This window comes from Armigeres subalbatus, chromosome 1, assembly GCF_024139115.2.
Source record: "Armigeres subalbatus isolate Guangzhou_Male chromosome 1, GZ_Asu_2, whole genome shotgun sequence".
Classification (NCBI taxonomy): domain Eukaryota; kingdom Metazoa; phylum Arthropoda; class Insecta; order Diptera; family Culicidae; genus Armigeres; species Armigeres subalbatus.
In genome coordinates, this window is record NC_085139.1 from 33,360,901 (window position 1) to 33,386,410 (window position 25,510).

The 25,510-nt window shown below is 43.7% G+C and overlaps 1 protein-coding gene across 2 annotated transcripts in view; it reads right to left on the reverse strand.

Annotated features, from left to right (window-relative positions):
• Positions 1 to 18,144: 18,144 nt before the first annotated feature.
• LOC134223772 (E3 ubiquitin-protein transferase MAEA) overlaps positions 18,145 to 25,510 on the reverse strand; it is a 48,814-nt gene continuing 41,448 nt past the window's right edge. Inside the window, exons 2-4 of one of the 2 annotated variants that reach the window (XM_062702959.1) lie at positions 20,699 to 21,669; positions 19,921 to 20,125; positions 19,170 to 19,309 (exon numbers count right to left, since the gene is read on the reverse strand). In XM_062702959.1, coding sequence (XP_062558943.1) covers positions 19,954 to 20,125; positions 20,699 to 21,669 — 1,143 coding nt within the window. In that variant the 3' untranslated portion in view covers positions 19,170 to 19,309; positions 19,921 to 19,953. Of the gene's footprint in view, positions 19,310 to 19,920; positions 20,126 to 20,698; positions 21,670 to 25,510 lie in introns of both variants that reach the window. The other variant, XM_062702968.1, reaches the window with a different exon arrangement.

Sequence of the window (25,510 nt, forward strand, 5' to 3'; positions counted from 1 at the left end):
CCCGGAGGATTCTAAGGAATCCCGGAGGATTCTAAGGAACCCGGAGGATTCTAAGGAACCGGAGGATTCTAAGGAATCCTGGAGGATTCTAAGGAATCCCGGAGGATTCTAAGGAATCCCGGAGGATTCTAAGAATCCCGGAGGATTCTATGAACCTGGAGGATTCTAAGGAATCCCGGAGGATTCTAAGGAACCCGGAGGATTCTATGAACCCGGAGGATTCTAAGGAATCCTGGAGGATTCTAAGGAATCCTGGAGGATTCTAAGGAATCCTGGAGGATTCTAAGGAATCCCGGAGGATTCTAAGGAATCCCGGAGGATTCTAAGGAATCCCGGAGGATTCTATGAATCCCGGAGGATTCTAAGGAACCCGGAGGATTCTAAGGAATCCCGGAGGATTCTAAGGAATCCCGGAGGATTCTAAGGAACCTGGAGGATTCTAAGGAACTCGGAGGATTCTAAGGAACCCGGAGGATTCTAAGGAATCCCGGAGGATTCTAAGGAATCCCGGAGGATTCTAAGGAATCCCGGAGGATTCTAAGGAATCCCGGAGGATTCTAAGGAACCCGGAGGATTCTAAGGAATCCCGGAGGATTCTAAGGAACCGGAGGATTCTAAGGAATCCCGGAGGATTCTAAGGAACCCGGAGGATTCTAAGGAATCCCGGAGGATTCTAAGGAACCCGGAGGATTCTAAGGAATCCCGGAGGATTCTATGAATCCCGGAGGATTCTAAGGAATCCCGGAGGATTCTAAGGAACCGGAGGATTCTAAGGAATCCCGGAGGATTCTAAGAATCCCGGAGGATTCTAAGGAATCCCGGAGGATTCTAAGGAACCCGGAGGATTCTATGGAATCCCGGAGGATTCTAAGGAATCCCGGAGGATTCTAAGGCATCCCGGAGGATTCTAAGGAATCCCGGAGGATTCTAAGGAAACCCGGAGGCTTCTAAGGAATCCTGGAGGATTCTAAGGAATCCCGGAGGATTCTAAGGAATCCCGGAGGATTCTAAGGAACCCGGAGGATTCTAAGGAATCCCGGAGGATTCTATGAATCCCGAGGATTCTAAGGAATCCCGGAGGATTCTAAGGAAACCCGGAGGATTCTAAGGAATCCCGGAGGATACAAGGGAATATCGGAGGATTCTATGAATGCCCGGAGGATACTAGTGAATCCCGGGGGATTCTAAGGAATCCCGGGGGATTCTAAGGAATCCCGGGGGATTCTAAGAATCCCGGAGGATTCTAAGGAATCCCGGAGGATTCTAAGGAATCCCGGAGGATTCTAGGTCATCCCGGAGGATTCTAAGGAATCCCGGAGGATTCTAAGGAATCCCGGAGGATTCTAAGGAATCCCGGAGGATTCTAAGGAATCGGAGGATTCTAAGGAATCCCGGAGGATTCTAAGGAATCCCGGAGGATTCTATGAACCTGGAGGATTCTAAGGAATCCCGGAGGATTCTAAGGAATCCCGGAGGATTCTAAGGAATCCCGGAGGATTCTAAGGAATCCCGGAGGATTCTAAGGAATCCCGGAGGATTCTAAGGAATCCCGGAGGATTCTAAGGAATCCCGGAGGATTCTAAGGAATCCCGGAGGATTCTAAGGAATCCCGGAGGATTCTAAGGAATCCCGGAGGATTCTAAGGAACCCGGAGGATTCTAAGGAATCCCGGAGGATTCTAAGGAATCCCGGAGGATTCTAAGGAATCCCGGAGGATTCTAAGGAATCCCGGAGGATTCTAAGGAATCCCGGAGGATTCTAAGGAATCCCGGAGGATTCTAAGGAATCCCGGAGGATTCTAAGGAATCCCGGAGGATTCTAAGGAATCCCGGAGGATTCTAAGGAGTCCCGGAGGATTCTAAGGAATCCCGGAGGATTCTAAGGAATCCCGGAGGATTCTAAGGAATCCCGGAGGATTCTAAGGAATCCCGGAGGATTCTAAGGAATCCCGGAGGATTCTAAGGAATCCCGGAGGATTCTAAGGAATCCCGGAGGATTCTAAGGAATCCCGGCGGATCGAACCCGGAGGATTCTAAGGAATCCCGGAGGATTCTAAGGAATCCCGGAGGATTCTAAGGAATCCCGGAGGATTCTAAGGAATCCCGGAGGATTCTAAGGAATCCCGGAGGATTCTACGGAATCCCGGAGGATTCTAAGGAATCCCGGAGGATTCTAAGGAATCCCGGAGGATTCTAAGGAATCCCGGAGGATTCTAAGGAATCCCGGAGGATTCTAAGGAATCCCGGAGGATTCTAAGGAATCCCGGAGGATTCTAAGGAATCCCGGAGGATTCTAAGGAATCCCGGAGGATTCTAAGAATCCCGGAGGATTCTAAGGAATCCCGGAGGATTCTGAATCCTGAGGATTCTTAGGAATCCCGGAGGATTCTTAGGAATCCCGGAGGATTCTTAGGAATCCCGGAGGATTCTTAGGAATCCCGGAGGATTCTTAGGAATCCCGGAGGATTCTTAGGAATCCCGGAGGATTCTTAGGAATCCCGGAGGATTCCTTAGAATCCTCCGGGATTCCTTAGAATCCTCCGGGATTCCTTAGAATCCTCCGGGATTCCTTAGAATCCTCCGGGATTCCTTAGAATCCTCCGGGATTCCTTAGAATCCTCCGGGATTCCTTAGAATCCTCCGGGATTCCTTAGAATCCTCCGGGATTCCTTAGAATACTCCGGGATTCCTTAGAATACTCCGGGATTCCTTAGAATACTCCGGGATTCCTTAGAATACTCCGGGATTCCTTAGAATCCTCCGGGATTCCTTAGAATCCTCCGGGATTCCTTAGAATCCTCCGGGATTCCTTAGAATCCTCCGGGATTCCTTAGAATCCTCCGGGATTCCTTAGAACCCTCCGGGATTCCTTAGAATCCTCCGGGATTCCTTAGAATCCTCCGGGATTCCTTAGAATCCTCCGGGATTCCTTAGAATCCTCCGGGATTCCTTAGAATCCTCCGGGATTCCTTAGAATCCTCCGGGATTCCTTAGAATCCTCCGGGATTCCTTAGAATCCTCCGGGATTCCTTAGAATCCTCCGGGATTCCTTAGAAGCCTCCGCGATTCCTTAGAATCCTCCGGGATTCCTTAGAATCCTCCGGGATTCCTTAGAATCCTCCGGGATTCCTTAGAATCCTCCGGGATTCCTTAGAATCCTCCGGGATTCCTTAGAATCCTCCGAATTCCTTAGAATCCTCCGGGATTCCTTAGAATCCTCCGATTCCTTAGAATCCTCCGATTCCTTAGAATCCTCCGGGATTCCTTAGAACTCCGGGATTCCTTAGAATCCTCCGATTCCTTAGAATCCTCCGGGATTCCTTAGAATCCTCCGGGATTCCTTAGAATCCTCCGGATTTTTGAACGCGGAAACTTGTCACCAAAACTCACCAAAACTCATTGTTTCCGGATTTTTACGAATCCACGAAGGTTTCTCCAGGATCCATCCAGAGCCTTATAAATCTATCCACATGCACCCGGATTCCCAAAACCCACAAAGACTCTCAGGAGATTCAATCGTATTTCTAAAAAGCGGATTGTAGTTTCATTAGAACAACCGAATTCACAGAAATTTACCAGAGCCCAAAAAACCCCACAAATTCATAGAAATTTTAAAAGTAAATTGATTAGTCGAATTCTCATGCATCGCTCCTCCCGAAAGTACCCACGGACGACTCTTAATCGGATTCCCATAAATACCATTTTGTTTAGTTTAAGAATACACTAAAATGTTCATGACCTGGAATCACTGAAATTAAAATAATTCCAAAAAAGTAAAGCACCCGCATAAACAAATCATGCCATATCGTCACCGCAGGACGACTACAACTGAATGAAAATTTTCCACCCCCCTACCAGAAGCAACCAAGTCAAATACGAAGTCATTCGTCAATCGTTTGCCTACATGCGTCGGATTTTATTATCAAGGTATCATCCGATTTGGGCGAAAACAACATAAAAATGATAGTTAATTACTGATGAAAATGCATTATCTGTAAATAAATTATGTCCGCTTCTAACAGATAAGTTTTACATCAGACAGCGTGGATAGTTTGCAAATTTAACACTTATGTTCTTCAAAGTTAATCACACAAACGTGCGATTTATTTAAACAATTTACGCCCTGGTTAAAAATAACCAATTTTTCTATCAGCTGATCCATTGTTTTTGAACCTCACTTCTGCACGGCATTAGTGGCATGCATGGTGTTTACAAACGATCGCACCACGTGCAAGCAACGAACGCCCGAACAGGTAGGGTTGCCAACCAACATTTTGAAGCAAACATCGCGATGAAAATTGCTGTTCGATGATTTTTCTTAATTATTTTAAATTGAAAATTACGGGTAAACTACAAACCATACAATGTTCCACCAAAGGACATTTTGGAAGCAAAGAAGCATAAGAATGTTTTGTAGAAGAAATTTTTCATAATATCGAATGTATTGATGAAAAATCACTAAATTTTAAGAAAAAGCACGTTATTTTGACACTTTTTCGAAAGTTTGCATAATTACTGTACTTAAAACCACTTTTATCAACATAAGGTCAACGAAGCTAAAAAAGCTTAGACTTTAAGCTTTCGTTCTGTGTGCTGACTGAGATTATACGATCAATGGTTAATGAGATAGAGGTTGGTAAAGTTGACCAAAAATTAAAACATAGAATTTTGAATAACTCACTTAGCAGTGATTTCCGACCCTATGTTCCATGGGCACTTTTTCATGTTTTGGGGTCCCCAAGCTGCCCCCAAAATATGCACACTCAGGAAACAAACACCCTGTATATGAATATATATTTTTTCTTTTCTTCTCTTTTTTTTTTTTTGAATGTATGCTTCTTTATGTTCGTATTACTTTTCACTTTGATTAAAAAAAATTCTCGCTTTTACTAAAATTATCACTACTTAATGTATGGTAATTAGAATTAAGATTCACTTTGATGAATAACGAGGTCGGGTTGACCCTTGATCGTAGATGCTAGACGCCGAGGTCGGGATGACCTTCGGTAGCTTCTCGAAGATTAACGCCGAGGTCGGTTTGACCCCCAGCCGTTTGGTGTACATGTGCCGAAGTCGGATTGACCTTCGACTGTTGTTTCTTTGATGATGATTGCTAAGGTCGGAATGACCCTCAGCCATATAGTGAACAGGTTCCGAAGTTGAATTGATCTTCGGTCGTATGATGATACATATATGCTGAAGTCGGAATGACCATCAGCTTGCTTCTTGTTGATAGGAGACGAGGTTGGATTGACCCTCAGCCGTTGACCAATGGCGAGATCGGATTGACCCTCAGCCGTAACTTATATTGATGAGTGGCGAGATCTGATTGACTCCCAGCCTTATTTATCGGATATGGTTTTGATTGCGCTTGGTTCCTCATTGACAGGGTGTTGATCGCGTCTTGTATTTGGCTTATACATCCGGATTGGTGCACGAGGTTCCGGTGGCATTTGCCCGCTTGCTTCCAAGAGGTGTACCTTAACTTCGCTTGGACCGTGGTTGATATCCTCCGTCTTTGACCTGTTAATGTTTCTTAGAGCATTTCTGTGTGATAGAAAAGACGTCATTGAATCCCAAAACGAGGCAATTAATTGCCATCCAAACCCATAAATATCGTAAAGTATACGACCATGCATAATTGTATCTATTACAAATTTAACAAACCTACCTATCATGTATAATCCGATTATGGTTGAAGTTAAATTACCTAACCATGTTGATAAAGTTATTAATTTGTTCCAGTATTTATTGATTACGTTGTCAATAAGCTTTTCTGATACAAGTGCTTCAAAAAATCCTTGTCGATTAGGATTTTGTCCAGTTAACATCTTGTGGACTACGTTAGACGCTATCCTACGATCTCCTTGATCGTATATCATTGTGCGCATCTTTTGTACACTTTCCTTGTCATATACTCCGCTATCCATTAGATTTGGCAGTGGAGTATAGTGCCATTTTGTTACGATTTCCGTAGCTAGTTTCATAGGTGATGTGGTTTCTCTAATTTTGCCATCAAACGTGTACCATCTCCTCCAAATTGAAATTTTGCCGGTAACAAGGGTGTACATTCGATTTCGGTTCCTCTAAGTTGTAATGTTCTAGTAACTGGTGTCAGGAACATCGTGTCATTTCCATATTTAACTGGTAATTCCTGATAGCATCTCTCTAACGCTACAGGTTGTACGTAAACTGGTTTGCATTGTAGGACATGCAATACTTCTCCAGCGACTACTGCTGAGAATCCGGAGCGTCGCATTATACTGGTGACAAACTCCGTTGGATTTATTCTGGCTAAAGTTAGCTTTGTTTCTAATAAAGCTTTATCGAGTTTACACATCTCCGTCATCACCGTCCTGTAAACTTCGTCTAATTTTGACCTATATAATTTTCAACTAATGTAATTTTCGAGTTGAAATAGGTGAATAAATCATGATTTCTTATGTTGGCGGGCTTTCGAGTAAAAGGTGATTTAAACGATGATGATTCTAGGATAAATATCCTAGGATGATCCGTCGTATAGCCCTTTATAACCACATATTTGTGATGTCTCCTTTGTGCGGATCGAAAATAAATGTGAGTCAGATATAGCGGTGTAAACTGCGTGCTTACTTTCTTGTCCATCGGCTGTGTTCGTTGTTTTGTTAACGTTTCCTTCGTATATTACTTCGAATTCAGTTTCCTCACAGCGCTGACTCAAGTTTACATTCCACGTTGAATAACCATCTTCGGAATCCAAACATTTTCCGTGAGAATATGGACATACTAAACCATGTCTCAACATAATTTGGTCATTCTCGTGATCTACTGCAGCAACGTAATTATATAGTGATACCTCATACTCATAGTAAACTAATGCGTTGATCCAGGTGTATTCTGGAGTTTTATACACACCTCCACTGCAAGAGCTTGACCAAACACTTCCAGTAACTAAAGTCTCTCCTCTAGTAGTATGGTTTCGCTTTAGTTCATTAATTCCTGCATTCCGAGTTAATGGATATATTCCCAATTGATGTACACGAAGGCATTCTTCTGATGTAAATTCCCTAACTATATATGCGTATCTTCTTTCATAGTCCGAGGTATGTGAATGCATTCCGCAATGTTTTATGATACGCTTTATAATAACCTTACATTGATATACCATTACTGCACTCTTTGCATTTCTTTGAAGGACTTGTATAGGCACTTCCTTCGTTGTGAGATTCTTTTCAGTTGGCAAGCAAGAAGTTACATCCAGCAGCGAGTAGCTGGTCATGTTAATATCTGGATTCGCACAATCGTAAGCTATAAGACCTGATGGTTCCGATGAAAATACTGTTCCAATACAGAAAAGCATCATTAAAGCCTTGAGTGCTCCGCCAGAGGGTATCCTTGTTCTCGCATTCACTCGAGATTGGTTCGTGGTATTCTGTTCCTCTGGGTTTCCAAGTTTTCGTATTTTTGTCTTCTTTACTGGCCTTTCGATTGCGTTCTTTTGCTGCCAACGATCTCGCAATTCTTTGATTTTATCAACATCAACCTTGAGACGTTTTCCCCACGAGTCAAAATTAGCCTTAGCGATAGCTGAATTGGAACTATCTGGTAAAGAAAGTTCTTCCTTCATCCCTATTTTTTCCTTTGGCGTTGATTTCAGCCAATCCTTTTCCAGAATTCTTTTTCTGGATCCTTTTTTAGAAGATACTCCTCTAGAGGTTATGGATATCTCCTCTAAATCCACTGCTCGATGGTGATTTACGAAACATGTATTTCGCAACGTCCCTCTCAGTTGATCTGAGATTCTACCGGTGAGTTGTTTTCCTGGTTGGAGTTTTGGTAACTCCTTAAATTTTATTTGTTTTGTTCCGGAAGGCTTTTCTTTTAGGTCTTCTCCGGATTGAACATTAGTTTGAGCATCATTAGTTTCCTCTACTAGCGTATCAGTCCTAGATTCTCCTTCGTTTGGTTTTCTAACATTCAACACGGCTATTTTGGCTGCAGGTCTTGTGTATTCACCTTGAATGGTTTTTATTAAAGCTGATCGTACTTGACCATCAGCGGCTGTACGTACTTCTAATACGCGGCCTTTTAGCCATTTTCCGTGATATTCCTTGTCGGTTATTAAGACGATATCATTTACCTTTATAGGTTCCACTTTTTGAGTCCATTTGTTCCGTTTGAGCAGAGTTGGAAGGTATTCCTTTTGCCATCTGTCCCAAAAATAACGCATGTAATGCTGCACGCGTTCGTATTGCTTCTTGGACAAATTGTCCCCGTGTATAGAGTATGGTGAAGAATACTCTCCAGCTCTTCCTATCAAAAAGTGAAACGGTGTCAAAGGATCATCGTCTGAACTTTCTAGAGGAATGTGTGTGAGAGGTCTAGAATTCAGAATAAATTCTGCTTGTATTAAAGCGGCTCTCAGCTCCTCTACTGTGGGTTTGTGCCCCTGTCGGCAAGCTGGAATTTCTTTAAGACATTTCTTAATTATTTGAATCAGACGTTCCCAAGCTCCTCCGAAGTGTGGAGCAGCAGGAGGGTTGAATGTCCATTCAATTTCTAAAGAAGCAGCCGTACCTCCTCCCATTATCTTATTGATTTCAGATAGTTGCTCCTTCATCTCACGGTCAGCCCCTACAAAGTTAGTGCCGTTGTCACTATAAAGATGCTTAACCTTCCCTCGACGATTCTGGAAATTTTTTAAACATACTAAGGCTGTGAACCATTCCAGCGATTCGTTTAACTTTTAGTTAAAATTTGACAGTTCGATGGTTATTTCTCTGCAGTTAAAAATAACCCTGCTCCGGAGCATGGTTAGATTTGACAGTTCGATAGTTAAACTTTCTTCGCGAGAAAAGTGGCGCCAAATCTATTTTGTTCCAAATAACTATCAATCTGTCAAAACTCAAATGGGTCGGCTTCGGGGTAAAATTTTAACCACGATGGAAAAATAACCATCGAACTGACAAATTTTAACTAAAAGTTTAAAGAATCGCTGGAATGGTTCACAGCCTAAGAAGGCATCTGTGTCTAATTTCTCTGCTAATTCCAGATGAGTAGCTCTTGTAGTCATACAAGTAAATATAACTCCCCATCTCTTTTCAATTGATCGTTTTACTTGAACTTCTAATGGTCCGAAGTAATCGACTCCAGTATGTGTAAAGGGATATGTATACATATCGACTCTACATGGAGGTAAGTTTGCCATTTGAGGTATTACAGGTTTAGCTCTATCATTTTTGCATTTCTGACAATCTCTTTTGATAGATCGCAGAACTTGCCTAGCTCTTATTATCCAGAATTTCTGACGTACCGCCCCTATGACAACATTGTCGCTTTGGTGTAGATATTTCTCATGATAATGTTTCATAATTAGAGATGTAATGTGATTATTATATGGAAGAATTATCGGAACACGAGCAGAGGATGGGATTGCAGAGCTGTTATGATAGCGACTTAAAGATCGCATAATCCCAAATTCATCTAAATAGGGTACTAATGATGCTATGCTACTTGATGGCTTTACACAACCATTTTGTTGAAGTTCTTCAATTTCGTTTGGGAACTCTTGCCACTGGGCCTTTCGAATAATTGACCACTCGGCATTTTGTCTGTCTGAGTAAGTAACTATGTTATTGTGTTTCTTCTTACAGATTCGTAGCACGATTCTTTTCAGCAAACTTACGTGCTGAACAAACTTATTCCAGTTCGAGAATCTATCTTCTTGAATACATTCAAATATGTCCTGCACATGAGTGTGAGTTAGAATAACATTTCTGATTTCTTCGGTGGTTTGTGGCGTGTATTTGGATTTTGGCCACAGAGCTTCATCGTCCTTTAGAAACTTTGGTCCGGAGAACCATTTGGAATCTCCGGTAACCCATTTCGTTGCCTCATCTGCTGGATTTTGTGACGTAGGTACATACCGCCATTGATCTATTGTGGAGACTTCAAGGATCTCTCCAATGCGGTTGGCAACGAAATGTTTATAGCGTCTGTGGTCTGACTTAATCCAGGATAGCACTGTTTGTGAATCAGACCAATAAACAATTCTTATTGGAGTTATGCGAAGCTCGGATATTATCGTCTCCGTAAGACGTGTCCCTAGGACTGCAGCTTGCAATTCTAATCTTGGAATTGTGAGCTTTTGTATAGGTGCAACTCTAGCCTTTGAAGCTATAAGTCGTACACTTATTGTCTGGTTATGTTTTCCAATTCCTCTCATATAGCATACAGCTGCGTAAGCATATTCAGAAGCATCAACGAATGTATGTATTTCAAATGTCTGGGTTAAATCTCCCAACATTTGCCTTGGTATCTTGATGTTAGTGGTCTGCTGGCTAGCTTCACACCATTGTTGCCATTTTTGTGATTTTCATCACTTATTGCTGTATCCCCATCTTTTGTTTCAATGTGGAGAAATTGCATTAGTATCCTCCCATGAATTGTCAAGTTAGATATAAGACCCATTGGGTCATAAACACTCATGACAAATGATAGTACCTCCCTTTTAGTTGGATGTCTGGACATATTTACCACATCTATTGGTAATTTCGAGATATTCAGTTTAAAACAAATATTGTCTTGAGCTGTGTTCCAAAATATTCCAAGTATTTTTCTTCGGCGCTGTCCTTATCTTCAAATAATCTGACTGTACTGCCTTGAACTCTTTCTTTAGGTAGCGCATTTATTAGGTTTTGATTATTGGATACAAAATTACGAATGAAGAAATTTGCCCTTTGGTGTATTTCAATTACATCCTTAACGGTCCCTATGGCATCTTTTAAATCTGTGAAGCTGTCAATGTAGTCATCTACATAATGTTGCTTCACTATAGCTAAGGCAGCCTTTGGTTTAGAATGCTTGTACAACTCTGCGTTATGATTTTTAACTATCTGCGCACAAGCCGGAGAGCATGTTGCCCTGAATGTCATTACTTGCATAACATATACATCTGGGGTTTTAGTTTTGTCAAAATTTCGGAATAAAAAGCATTGCTTCCTTTGATCTTCCTTATTTATTTTCACTTGACAAAACATTTCCTTTATGTCACCCGCTACGGCTATTTTACCTTCTCGGAATCTCAACGAGACCCCGAAGGAAGATATCGTAGCATCTGGTCCGGATATAAGGGCTGAATTGAATGATACTCCGTGGTTTTTGCTGCTGCATCAAAGACTAACCTAGGTTTTGGTATAGGCTTATTTTTGTTGATCACTATAAAATGTGGCAAATAGTAAATCTCCTTTTCCCAGGCACTAAATTCTTTATCGGAGATTTTCCTTGCGTATCCTTTTTCTTCATATTCTCGTATAGTGTTGTTCATCCAATTTTGGATATCCTGATTTCCGGAATATTTTGATTCCTGGTTATTTAAGCGTCTAAAGGCTTGGGAATAACTTTCAGGGAAGTTTAAATTGTCCTGCTTCCACAACAGTCCAATTTCGTATTGACTTCCATCGTATTTAAGTGTCTTAGCTACTATTTCTCTAGCTCTAGACACCTCTTTAGGCTCTGGAAGTTTCTCGGGAATTTTTACCCCAAAATTTTCAATTGAAAAATAATTCTCTATCATCCTATTCATTTCTTCTTCTTCTTCTTGAATTATCATAATGTGATTATCATGAACCTCTTCGCTCACATTGCCGAAAATTAACCAACCTAATGGCGTTTCTATTGCCATAGGTTTATTGGAACCAGGGAACGTCGATTTAATGGTAACATCAAATGGCTATGATTGAGACCGATTAATAGTCTCGGTTGAGCTCGCTTGAAACTTGCGATTGGAAGTCCGCTTAGGTACGGAAAATCTTGACACATATCTGGATAGTCAATGGTTTGCATTGGTAACTGCAAATTCTCGACTGTCCTTACATTGCTCAAGCGGTGTTGGTTACCGTTAGAGCCTTGTATATCGAAATACACTCTACGACTTGCTCCCTCTACTTTGGAGAAGTTTTGAGTCCAAGTAATCTTTAGCGGGGCTGGTGTCCCAGCTAAATGTAATTGATCCGCCAAGTGTTTGTCGATCAAAGTTAATGAAGAACCTGGGTCGATAAACGCAAAGGTTTGAATCTTATATTCATTATTCTTTAAGGTCACGGGAATAATTTGGTAGAATACTTGCGTCGTGAATTGGTGATGCAAGTTTGTGCGGGCTACTAATGGCTTGTTTTCAGCGCCCTTGGCTGAGTCTTGTTTATCATTTTCTCTTTTAACTGGAGGTGCACGACTGAAGTGCAACATTTTGTGGTGCTTTCCTTGGCAACCATGGATTCCACATTTCCTTAATGTTTTACATATTCCTCCATGTTTTTTCAGACATGTAATACATGCCCTTTTGGCTCGAGTCTTCTGACTACGTTCCCATGGTGTTAGAGCCTTAAAAGCAGAGCAATGTTCTACCCCATGTGCCCCACTGCAAATGAAGCATCGAGAGTAGGATTCTTGATGAAAATTGATCCTATTGCGTCTATCTAGAGGCTGTCTTGACATCTCTCTCTGAATATCGGCTCTAGGTTTGATAAAGTCTAACAATTCCTTGAGAGTCATAATGGGTTTCCCCGACTTAAGGTTTTGTTGAACCAATTCCAACCATCTTACTTGCTGTTCGTAAGGGAGTTTGGAAACAATTTCCTCAATTAAACGTGGATCTCGTAAGTATTCGGTTTGATTCATAGCCTGTAAGTGAGAAACTAAGTTCTCTAAAGTATCGGCTAATTCGATCACTGTGTAAGGTCCGCAAGATCGCACCTGCTCGATATCATCTCTTAACTCCTTATATACCTTTTTGAATTGACCGAACTGACGTTCGAGCCTATCCAAGATTTGTTTTAAGTTGGTTGGATCCAACATAAGTGCTTGGACGCTTTTTGCAGCGGATCCAGTCAAAGCTTGCTGAAGGCGAATTAAATTTTCTGAATCAGAATATTCTCCTGATTCAGTGGTTTCCATAAAACGTCTCTTGAATATGGGCCATTCTCTGGCTACTCCAGAAAAGGTTGGCAATGTTTGTAACTGTCTTTTCATCAGAACTGACAGTACCTTTCCTTCGGAAATCTTTTCTTCTTTCTTATGAAGAGAATCCTCCGAAGGAGATTTTAGACGGGATCGTTGTAAAACTTCCGCTAAATCCTTTAAGACATCCTGTTTTGCATCTTCTACTTTGCTCTTCTCTTCTAGCTCGTTTTTTACATCCTCTAACTCTAACTCCAGAGAGGTTGCATGAATCTCAGCACCTTTCTGAGCCTTTGCTCGTGTTTCGAGCTCCTTTTGAATTGTCATAAGTTGTAATTTAATATCAGAAAGTTCCTTGCGTTCTTTCTCGCAATAGAAACAATTCCAATTATCCTCTGGTGTCGGAAGGGTATTCAGTTTTACACATCCAATGTGAAACCATCTATCACAGTGGTCACATTGGACCATGTCTTGGACATCATCAGGGCGCGTACATAGACGACAATGCCCATTATCATTGATGGTAAACATGGATTTTGTTGTTTTCTTAGCCATCTTTTTTTTTTTTTTTTTTAAATCTTACAGGTCTTAAGACACTGTTCTAATTCTTCAATTTTAATTAATTCTTTTAATTTGCGAGATAGCGGTCTATCTTCGTAATAGTATTTCTGAATGCTCTGGAAAACTATTTGTTGTTTAATTGTTCCAGGCCACAGAATTAATTTAAATCTCTTTGATTCTGAATTTGTCCCCGAAGCAATAGGCTTTCTATGCCAGCGTTTATATCTTTTTGATAGTTTGACTATTTGAAATCTATAATCGATTTCGTTAAAGTATGCTGTTAAATCTTTGATGTCTTCTATAGGGTCAGACATTTACCCGTAAAGTTTATGCGGCTTGTAACGTAGGTGCCGTCACCTCTTATCGACTTGTAACGTAGGTGTCGTCAACCTTATCGACTTGTAACGTAGGTGTCGTCAACCTTTATCGACTTGTAACGTAGGTGTCGTCAACCTTATCGACTTGTAACGTAGGTGTCGTCAACCTCTTATCGACTTGTAACGTAGGTGTCGTCAACCTTATCGACTTGTAACGTAGGTGTCGTCAACCTCTTATCGACTTGTAACGTAGGTGTCGTCAACCTCTTATCGACTTGTAACGTAGGTGTCGTCAACCTCTTATCGACTTGTAACGTAGGTGTCGTCAACCTTTTATCGACTTGTAACGTAGGTGTCGTCAACCTTATTTTGGCTTACCGCCTTTATACTTGTCGGCTTAATGGTGCCGTCAACCTGGTATAATCTTTTTGTTTAATTTGTCGGCTTAATGGTGCCGTCAACCTTGATACAATACTGTGATATATAACTTTTCGGTTTGATGGATTATACCTTTTATCTTTGCAGCTTACTCCTCTGGTTGCAGCTTTTATTACACTTCACTTGCACACGCGCGCGTTTCACTACATTCCTCGCTCTGGAGCCACCATGTCGCGGACGAAAGGACTAATGTACTTCTAATTTGGACACCACCGATGTAGCGTCCAAAAGAGTAATTGATGGTTAAGACACGACTAACGTCGCGTTAAAACTTATTCGCGAAGGATGACCTTACGTACCGGGACTTTATAAAAAATGGAATTCGCGTAGAGAATTAGCGCCTTTACAAGCGAAAAAATCCTTTCCTCTTAAGTTTTAGAAGCAAGTCTAAAACTTAATGAGATTATCTAATAAATTACAAACACTCTCGGAAGAGGATATTGACACCGCTCCATAGACGGTACTCAGGCCCTTCCCAGTGTTTATTGTTTATTAGATAATCTCATTAAGTTTTAGACTTGCTTCTAAAACTTAAGAGGAAAGGATTTTTTCGCTTGTAAAGGCGCTAATTCTCTACGCGAATTCCATTTTTTATAAAGTCCCGGTACGTAAGGTCATCCTTCGCGAATAAGTTTTAACGCGACGTTAGTCGTGTCTTAACCATCAATTACTCTTTTGGACGCTACATCGGTGGTGTCCAAATTAGAAGTACATTAGTCCTTTCGTCCGCGACAAATGGTCTGCGACTTGTGACCTTTGATGCTGTATAATGGCTACTTCGCATAGAAGAATATCCGCAAACACACCTGACAACATCCGAGTGGAGACATTTGTTCACATATAGACCACGTGCTAATCGACGGACGGCATTTCTCGGATGTTATAGATGTGAGGACTTTCAGAGGCCCGAACATTGACTCGGATCACTACCTTGTACTTGCAAAAATTCGGGCGCGACTTTCCAGCGTCACGAATTCACGAAACAACAGAACGATGCGTTTCAATATCCAACGCTTGTTAGTTGAAGGAGTTGCTGAACAGTACCACCAGAAGCTAGATGAGCGGATAGGAGATGCTATCGGATCTGGCGATGTCAACAGATTGTGGTAAAATATCCACGAAGCTGTGAATACAACAGGGGGGTAATATGCGGTGCATCGCGCCTCCTCTGCATGTAGTATGAAGCAAATGTAAATAAACAATCCCACAATTTTTTCGTTAGTCAGCAGTGTAGTGTAGGTTAACCAATATCCTACAAGATTCCAGTTCGAAAAATGTTACACTTGCCAAGCGGGGTGGCCCAGGGTGGCCCGCCTTTCCCAAGCGGCGAGGCCCGGATAATAAGGCAATCCATAAGACAGCTGCGAACAGCTGACGATTTTTGTTTACCTTGTTTATTTGACAGATTCTGACCGGACTGACAGAACAATTCAAAGGAAATTGTTAAGCGCGGTTTACCCCAGAAGTGAGTTCCGTTCAACTGCATACACACTTTGTTTTGATTTCGATTGTCAGTCCCATCGCTGAATGTCCTCATGGATAGCCTAATACATCTTAGGTAGGCTTGATTTGTTCGTGGATGACAGGCTTACTCCCCCCTGGACTACAACAGCGCAGGAAGTGTTAGGCAGTGCACAGCGACGCCAACGAAATGGTTGGTTTGACGAGAAATGCCAGCGAGTAACGGTCGAGAAAAATTCTGCTATAGGAGTCGAATGCTAGTGGCTCGGACCCATTCCGGTACAGAGCGGTACAGTGTAGCAAAGACAGAAAAGAAACGAATCCACCGCAAAAAAAGGCAACTGTCAATGACGCGCGGCATAAGATTGCGCCAGTGCCCGCCATCGCCATGTGCAATGACTGACACGGAAATTTGCTGATAGACAAGACTATGGTGGCAGCCAGGTGGAAGGAGCACTTCGAAGATTTGTTGAACGGTGATAATAAAGGTGTATAAAGGAGCAGGATGGACATAGTCGGTGACGGCGACGGTGGAACCACCAATGCTGGACGAGGTAAAGAAGGCTCTAAACGAGCTGAAAAACAGTAAAGCTGATGGGAAGGACGAGATCCCGGTCGAGCTTCTCAAACACGGAAGTGAGCAGCTGCATCAACCGATCCACCACATTATCCAGAAAATATGGGAGGATGAAGAACTACCTGCCGGCTAGGTCCGCGACGTTAGGCATAAGGACGTTAGGCATAAGTACGTTAGGCATAATAGACGTTAGGCATAATAGACGTTAGGCATAATGGACGATAGGCATAATATACGTTAGGCATAATGGACGTTTGGCATAATTCTGCCTTCTTTATGTCATAGGCTGTTCTTTGGGTCAATTTATGCCTAACGTCCATTATGCTTAACGTACATTATGCTTATCGTCCGTTATGCCTAATGTCCATTATGCCTAACGTACTTATGCCTAACGGGGTATACCCCTGCCGGCTGGTTGGATGGCCTCATATGCCCAATCTATAAGCAAGGGCACAGACTAGAGTGTGTCAATTACAGAGGGATCACCCTTCTGAACTCGGCATACGTTTGGGCTGAAAGTCTCGATAATAAAGACATATCCTGTATCCTGTTTAACAGACTGAGACCGCATGAGGAGTCCTTCGTCGGCGAATACCAGGCAGGTTTTCGTGAGGGCCGATCAACGACGGATCAGATATTTAGCTTGCGGATGATTCTTGTTAAATTCCGGGAGTACAACTTGCAGACAGATGGCTCGAAATCAAGTATTCGGATTGCAGACGAAGTGTCAACCTCGTTTGTGACCTTAGACGGACTGAAGCAGGGTGATGCACTTTCGAATTTATTGTTCAACATTGCACTCGAGGACGCTGTTAGGAGATCTGGCGTACGGAGGAACGGCACTATCATCACACGGTCGCATATGCTCCTGGGCTTTGCGGACGACAACGACCTCATTGGAATCGATCGCAGAACAGTAGTGGAGGCTTTTGTCCCACTGAAGGGGGAGACGGCGAGGACCATTAACCATTAACTCTACCAAGACAAAGTACATGGCGGCAGGTAGAAATAGAGGAAGACCTAGTGGTATTGGTGCTGAAGTAGTGCTTGGTAGGGATGTGTTTGAAGTTGTTGAAGAATTTGTTTACTTAGGAGCGCTTGTGACATGTGACAATGAAATTTCCCGTGAAGTGAAAAGACGTATTGCTGGTGCGAATAGGGCCTTTTACGGATTACGAAATTTTCTCTATATAAAACTCGGATTCTACAAGTGGCCTTTTATGGACATGAAGCATGGACATTAAAAGAGGCGGACCGGAGAGCTTTAGGGGTTTTCGAGCAAAAATTGCTGCGTACAATACTCGGAGGGAAACTAGAAAATAGTGTGTGGCGCAGACGCATGAATCATGACCTGTACCAAGTATACAAAGAAGAAAATATTGTGAATCTTATAAAATACGGCAGACTTCAGAGGGCTGATCACTTAGTGCGAATGTCGGAAGAAAGAATAGCGAAAACAATATTCAACAGAGAACCATAGTCGCCGCTCTCTACTTCGCGAAAGGCCACGAACACGCTGACTGCACGCGGTGAAATCGGAAATGGGGACCCTAAACGTTCGGGTAAACTGGAGGAACATCGCCCAAGACCGACGATTATGGAACTCTATAATACGCCAGGCATATGTGTATCGACGCTGTAGCCAACCAGGTATCCAGGTAGGTAATATGTGATATATAACTCTATGAGTCTCCGGGTTTCATATGAAAGTATAATACATTGCGCACGAAAAAAACTAAAACAGGTAATTTCTCATTTTGATCTGCTGGTACCCCCGCATATGGGTTCTAATTCCAAATATGGAACATACTGGCTAAGCCCAGGCGATTTCTCAATGATTAAAGAGCACTTCATGACAGGTGTTTATTCTCCCGGTTGACAGCCACCCGAAGTGGACGCTATTTACAATGTTTGAAAACACGGTGCGCGTATTCACAGCATGTCAAAGATTTAATCCAAAAAATCCATTCAAGGGAACCACTATCCTTTGGTAGAACTCAAACCCACGAGCTCATGAATGTATGAAGAAGGTGAATTCTTATTTTGGTTTCTATCCTGGTTTCTGAGCGAGCAGTGTTTGTGTGGGAAAATCTAGCCCAAAATGTGTTCTCAAATAATTTGCTTTGCCTACTTCCACTTTGGGAGGTAGACTTACATGTTTTCATCCCGGCCTAATTTCAAAAAGACAGGATTACGGTCTTCGACCAGAGGTCGCACAGACGGAGAAAAGTTTTTTCTTACTAGGATGGAGATCGAACCCACGCAAAAACGGCCATAGACCACAGCCACGAAGCCCACGAAGTTTTGAAAATATACTTAAAAGATGCATTAAATATTGCAATTTGATAAAAATCTTATTCGAAAGATTATATAAATTCTAATATTCAAAACAACATTTTTTAATTAAATAAAAAGTTACTTTCGGTTTAAAGACATTTTAAATTTTATTTCTAACAATTCGCCGTACTAAAAAAAATCTTCTAACTTTTTTTGATAGCTCAAGCGAAGGAATCCTCGAATCGAGTCCTAATGAAGGGTAGTGATTGCTTCAATACATTTTTCAAAATTATTCTTCTATATGCATTCCATATGCAGATCGAGTTTTGAAACATTGTAAATAATGGCCACTCCGGATGGCTAATACTTGGGACAGTAGTCTATTAACTTCGAAAAGAGAAATAAAAGCAGAAAAATTCAATCACAAGAAAGTCGAAACCTAATACGTATCGATAAAAGTTTGATTTCAATTATGCTGTCACTTAGACTATAATGTCGAGCAGCTGCTATTTTCAGCAGTTTTCGAATGGTAATGAACATGATTTGTTGATACCGTTCGGGAATAGCTCTACTACATGAAAAACACTTTCTCGAGCTTTGGCGAGCGGAACTTTTCATTCGTTATGGGGCACACGATGGTATCGTTGTCCTGTCGCATCTGATCTATCGCCTGTTGGCAGAAGATCTGCCCGTTCGGCAGCATCATGGGTAGGTTGTGTTCATTCAATGGTTTGCCAGTTATTCTGAAATAGAAAAGAAGCAAAAGGAAAATAAATCGAAGGACAATTGCCTTATCAATTGAAAAAAAAAAACATAAATTGAGATGTGAATCAGAGAAGCTTCCTAAGTACATATATCTTTTATCGACATCACATTGCTGGTCAAAGATCAGGTAGATCTTCTGGAGTATTTCCAGGAAGAATTCTATATGAAACTCACTAAGGAATTCCAGGAGAAACTTTCGCAGGAATTCCAGAAGGAACTTCTGGGTTTCACAGTAGACCTTCTGGAGTAATTCCTATAAGAACTCCTGAAAGAATTCTCACAGGTACCATCAGAAAACTACTGGTTGGATTCTCCGAAGAACTGCTGGAGACATTCACGTGTTATAAATTTTTGCATTCCACCTTGCAAAAAATACGTCAACCATACGGTTGGAGGATATTACCAGCAATCGCGCTAATGCGTGTCTACATGTCGGGTTCGCAAAATTCAAATTCTTTAAATTCGATAATGAAAAGTTCTGGATTCTCAAAACTGTCAAGAAAATTATAATATCTATCGTGTGTCCCAAAAGAGCTGTTTACAGCAGTTTTTGCATCACAGTGAACCCAATTTTGTTTAATGTTAATACCGTTCTGTGCTGCGGCAGCCGGGAATAGCTCTACTACATAAAGAAAACTTTCTCGAGCTTCGGCGAGCGGAACTTATCATTCGTTTTGGGACACACGATGGTATCGTTGTCCTGACGCATCTGATCTATCGCCTGTTGACCGAAGATCTGCCCGTTTGGCAGCATCATGGGGATGTTGTGTTCATTCAATGGTTTGCCAGTTATTCTGAAATAAATAGAAAGCAAAAATAAATCGGGGGAACGATTGCCAGAAGATAAGAAAAAAAATTCTAGATGCAGATGCTCAAGCATTTACAAACTCGTCACTATATTTTAAGTTTTTATTATTGCAACATTGAAGAGTGATTTTGGAGCATAAAAAGCGACGAGTTTCTCTTCAAAGAAAATATATTTTTCGCAAAAAGTATTGCGAAATGTAACCAAATGAAGCATCCAACGGGAAGAATGACATCTTTGCTATATATTGATGTAGATTTCATATAAAAATACTTCACCTATTCAGCTGTAGAATGCATTTTATTCGTGTCAAACGCAATCAATTATGCAGAAGGATTGGAGTTTGCAGAAATAAGGATTGATGACGGGCTTAGGAGTTCTGTCTAAATAAGTCTACTTCCTACTTAGTTCATCAAAATAAATAGCGCTAGAAAACCATATAATAAAGATATGAAACAATATCTACTTCTTCAAGACTACACAATCAAGGCTTATATCACCTTTGAATCAACGGATTAACCTAGAATAATCAAGTTAAGTAGCCGGAAATTTCATCGCTAACCTGCAAATTAACCGACTCTGGGCGCAGTGTGAAAACGGCAGGTTCTCGGCAATTTCATTCACACTTTTCTGGCACACCGGGCAGTTCATGTTCTTCGACGTGGACGAGTAGCACTGCGGTGTCTTGAGGGCCGAAATACCAGCCTGCACGGCCACGCTCAGCATCGGCTGCGACGGGAGCTGGAACAGTCTGTAGTTCTCCAGTCGGAAGTGCACTACCAGATCGTCCCAGCGCTGCGGATCGAACAGGGTTTTGTACGGTTCGATTTCGGTGTTGACGGGGTACACCAGCAAGGCGGAATATTTTTGAATTTCGTTCAGCTGTTCGTGCTCGAAGGCGGGGAAAAATTTCCGCGAATGTATAACCGCCATCTTGCGTTTGTCTTCGCGGATCAATTCGACGAATTCCTGTACGCGAAGCTGAAACTCAATGTTGGAGATGATCTTTTTCAACTTCGATTTGTTATCGTTGCACCAGTTGATGCACTTGGCCGTGCTGCGATTGGCCAAATCGCGTTCGACCTCGCGGGCGATTTGAAAAATGTCCAAATTGGTGAGGTCTCGGATGCCACTGCGATTGGCTAACCGTTCGGCTGTGTCGTAGTATCCTAACCGAAGAAAGTGCTCCACAATCATTCGATCGAGGCGGATCTTTTTCCACTGGTTGGTAGCTGCTGCTTGCAGCTCCAGAGTGGTGCTATCGCTCGCTGGGGCCACGTTCTGTTTCAGGTGCTCGAGTCGGCGCTTGCATACTAAACCGGCCGAAAGTTCTTCCGAGATGCTTTCTCCGGATTTACGTTTCATAACTTGCAGACGCTCTACCACGCCGCCCAGCAGAAGGGACACGGACTCAGCTGACCCTTCCGCAAGACCTTTATCGAGCTCTGTGGTGATGTTCTGGAACTGGTTGAGCTCTCTGTCGAGCGTTTTCTGTGTGTTGCGAAACTTTTTATTAAGTATTTCGTATGGCACCTGCAAGAAGAAAAAAAAGATAGGTTTTTCAGGAAATTGAATATGCGGAAGATAGAAACTAGATCAAAACAGAATTGAATTAAAGCATAAAGAATTGAATTAAAGCAATAAAGAAACCCAGAATTGTCATAAGATTGTTGGTACTTTTTTATGCATTCGATAGGGAATTCGGTTCCATATTTATAAAAATGCGTCTGAACATGTCCGTCTAACTGCCCGGTCACTTATCACACAATTGAAAATAAATACCTCTAAGTTAACCCTCTCGCTTAAGCGGGACGAAGATGAATGCAACGATGCCTGTGAAAGACGCGAATGATCATTTATTGACCGACCCAACTGACCAGCTGAAACGCTGGTTCGAGCACTTCGAACAACTTTTTCAAGTGCCAGCCAGGCCATCACCACCTCGGCATGATCTGCCTAGGATCCGACGTATAACACGCGTCAATACCGAATCTCCATCACTGCTAGAGATTCAAACAGCCATCCAAAGCATGAAATCGGATGAAGCCCCAGGGGTCGATCGTAAATCAGCCGAGATGCGCAAAGCTGACCCCATGGCATCCGCTCAACTACTGCATCGTTTATTTCATAATACACCGCAACTTTCCCGGTCGACTGGATGCAAGGTATCTTAGTGAAGGTGCCCAAAAAGGGTGACCTGACTGTATGCGATAACTGACGAGGCATTATGTTGCTGTGTACCGTTCTCAAAGTTCTGTGCAAAATTATCCTAGCCCGGATTCAGGAGAAGATCGATGCGACTCTCCGGCGGCAGCAGGCCGGATTCCGTGCCGGAAGATCCTGTGTGGACCATATTGTCACGCTCCGCATAATTCTGGAGCAGGTCAACGAATTCCAAGAGTCCCTTTACTTGGTATTCATTGACTACGAAAAAGCTTTTGACCGTCTCAATCACGTGAATATGTGGTGCGCCCTGAGACGCAAGGGGGTTCCTGAGAAAATTATCGGCCTCATCGAAGCACAGTACGAGGCCTTTTCGTGTAGAGTGCTGCACAATGGGGTCCTGTAAGACCCTATACGGGGGGCAGCAGGGACTTTGTCCAAGGGTTTGACGACCCCTCCCCATGGCCACTGCGAGTTAGACCGTCAATTCTTCAATTAGTGGTAGTAGTGTAGGCGACAACCCCTTCGCAAGAGGTGGGTTGTTCAGGTCTCCGCCTAGGAGGCCAGAGGCAATAGTCGGCAGCTCAGTGCGCAGCGCCAGCGTGGGTCACTCAACCTTCCTCTCGGCTAGAAAAACGCCGGTAGGGGTTATTGACGGCCCATGGCTTGTGGAGGCGATTAACCGCAAACGCGATGGGCTTTCGGCCTTCGAGGTGGCGACGGATCAGATGGACGCCATCATCGACTTTGCGTCATCGAAGCATAATATCAGCAATGACCTCAAGAGGAGCTTGCAGAAACTTCGAAAGTCGATGCTGGACGCCAAGCTGGAGAGGGCGGTCGGGACGGCCAAGTGTAAACCCGTGAAATCGGTGGAGTCGAGGTCTACCCAGACTGAGGCCCAAGGATTCGCGGACTCGGGCAAGGTCGAATCGACCGAAGGCGTGCCAGCGAAGACGATGGTGCCAAAGTCTACCCAGACTGAGGCTCAAGTATTTGCGGGTACGTCGGGGGTGACTGCTCCAACGGAGCAGACACAAAAACAGGGGAGACAGTCTCCAGGGGATGAGCTCCCTGGGGGCCGCTCCAAAACGCGGAGGGTTACTTCCCCGAACAAGGGTAGTGGGGCTGGGAAGCTGAACCCCGGAAAGGTACCTCCAAAACCGAAAGAAAGACGGTGGTAAGGGGTTACAGCAGGCTGAAAGTTCTCAGCCGCACCAGACCAGGGAAATAGAGGGGGATGACGCCTCCTGGACCTTGGTCAAGAACAAGAGGAAACCGAAGACGTCAAGGGCCGAAAAGAAGGCCCAGGCGAATAAGGGTAGCAAGAAGTCTAGGGTAGGCGCCAGGGGCGATGCCCTAGTCATCACGGCAGACGAGGCTAAGTACTCGGATGTTTTGAAGGCGATGAGGAGTGACGTCAAGCTTGGTGAACTCGGCGCCGACGTACGTCGAATAAGACGTACCCGGATGGGCGGGATTATCCTCGAGCTGAAGCGGGGCGTCTCGCAAAAGGGCGCCGCCTACAAGAAGTTGGCGGAGGAGGTCCTAGGCGAGACGGTCAAGGTGAGGGCACTCACGACGGAGGTGAATCTAAGGGTTAAAGACCTGGACGAGATCACTGAAGTCGAAGAGCTCGTCACGGCACTGCGGCGACAGTGTGAAGTGGAGACGCCCACCGCAGCCGTTCGGCTACGGAAAGGTCCGGCAGGGACGCAGGTAGCATTGGTTCGGCTATCTGCAGCGGACGCCTCCAAGGTAGTCAAGTTAGGGAGCGTCAAGGTGGGATGGTCGGTATGCCCTGTGCGCATATACGAGCAACCCGAAGTTTGCTTCAAGTGCCTGGAACCGGGGCACAAGCAATGGGACTGCAAAGGCCCTGACAGAAGCAATCTCTGCCGACGCTGCGGATTGGAGGGACATAAGGCACAATGCTGCACGATTATTTATTTATTCAGACTAAGGCCGAAGTGGCCTGTGCGGTATGTAAGAGTCTTCTCCATTCGGCTCGGTCCATGGCAACACGTCGCCAGCCACGCAGTCTACGGAGGGTCCGCAAGTCATCTTCCACCTGATCGATCCACCTTGCCCGCTGCGCACCTCGCCTTCTTGTGCCCGTCGGATCGTTGTCGAGAACCATTTTCACCGGGTTATTGTCCGACATTCTGGCTACGTGCCCGGCCCACCGCAGTCGTCCGATTTTCGCGGTGTGAACGATGGATGGTTCTCCCAACAGCTGATGTAGCTCGTGGTTCATTCGCCTCCTCCATGTACCGTCCGCCATCTGCACCCCACCATAGATGGTACGCAGCACTTTCCTTTCGAAAACTCCCAGTGCGCGTTGGTCCTCCACGAGCATCGTCCAGGTCTCGTGTCCGTAGAGGACTACCGGTCTAATGAGCGTTTTGTAGATGGTCAGTTTGGTACGGCGGCGAACTCTATTCGATCGAAGCGTCTTGCGGAGTCCAAAGTATGCACGATTTCCAGCCACTATACGCCTCCGAATTTCTCTGCTGGTATCATTTTCGGCAGTCACCAGTGAGCCCAAATACACAAATTCTTCTACCACCTCGATTTCATCACCACCGATGCCAACTCGCGGTGGGTGGCTCACATTGTCTTCTCTTGAACCTCTTCCTATCATGTACTTCGTCTTCGACGTGTTGATGACTAGTCCGATCCGCTTGGCTTCCCTCTTCAGTCTGATGTAGGCTTCCTCCATCTTCTCAAAGTTACGTGCCATAATATCTATGTCGTCGGCGAAGCCAAATAGCTGGACGGACTTATTGAAAATTGTGCCACTCGTGTTGATCCCTGCTCTTCGTATTACCCCTTCCAAAGCGATGTTGACTAGCAGGCACGAAAGCCCCTCACCTTGCCGTAACCCTCTGCGGGTTTCGAATGGACTCGAGAATGCCCTGAAACTCGAACTACGCACATCACCCGATCCATCGTCGCTTTGATCAACCGTGTCAGTTTATCCGGAAATCCGTTTTCGTGCATTAGCTGCCATAGCTGGTCCCGATCGATTGTATCATATGCGGCTTTGAAGTCGATGAATAGATGATGTGTGGGCACGTTGTATTCGCGGCACTTCTGCAGTACTTGGCGAATGGCGAACACCTGGTCCGTGGTGGAGCGTTCGCCCATAAAACCCGCCTGGTACTGCCCCACGAACTCCCTTGCAATTGGTGCTAGTCGACGGCATAAA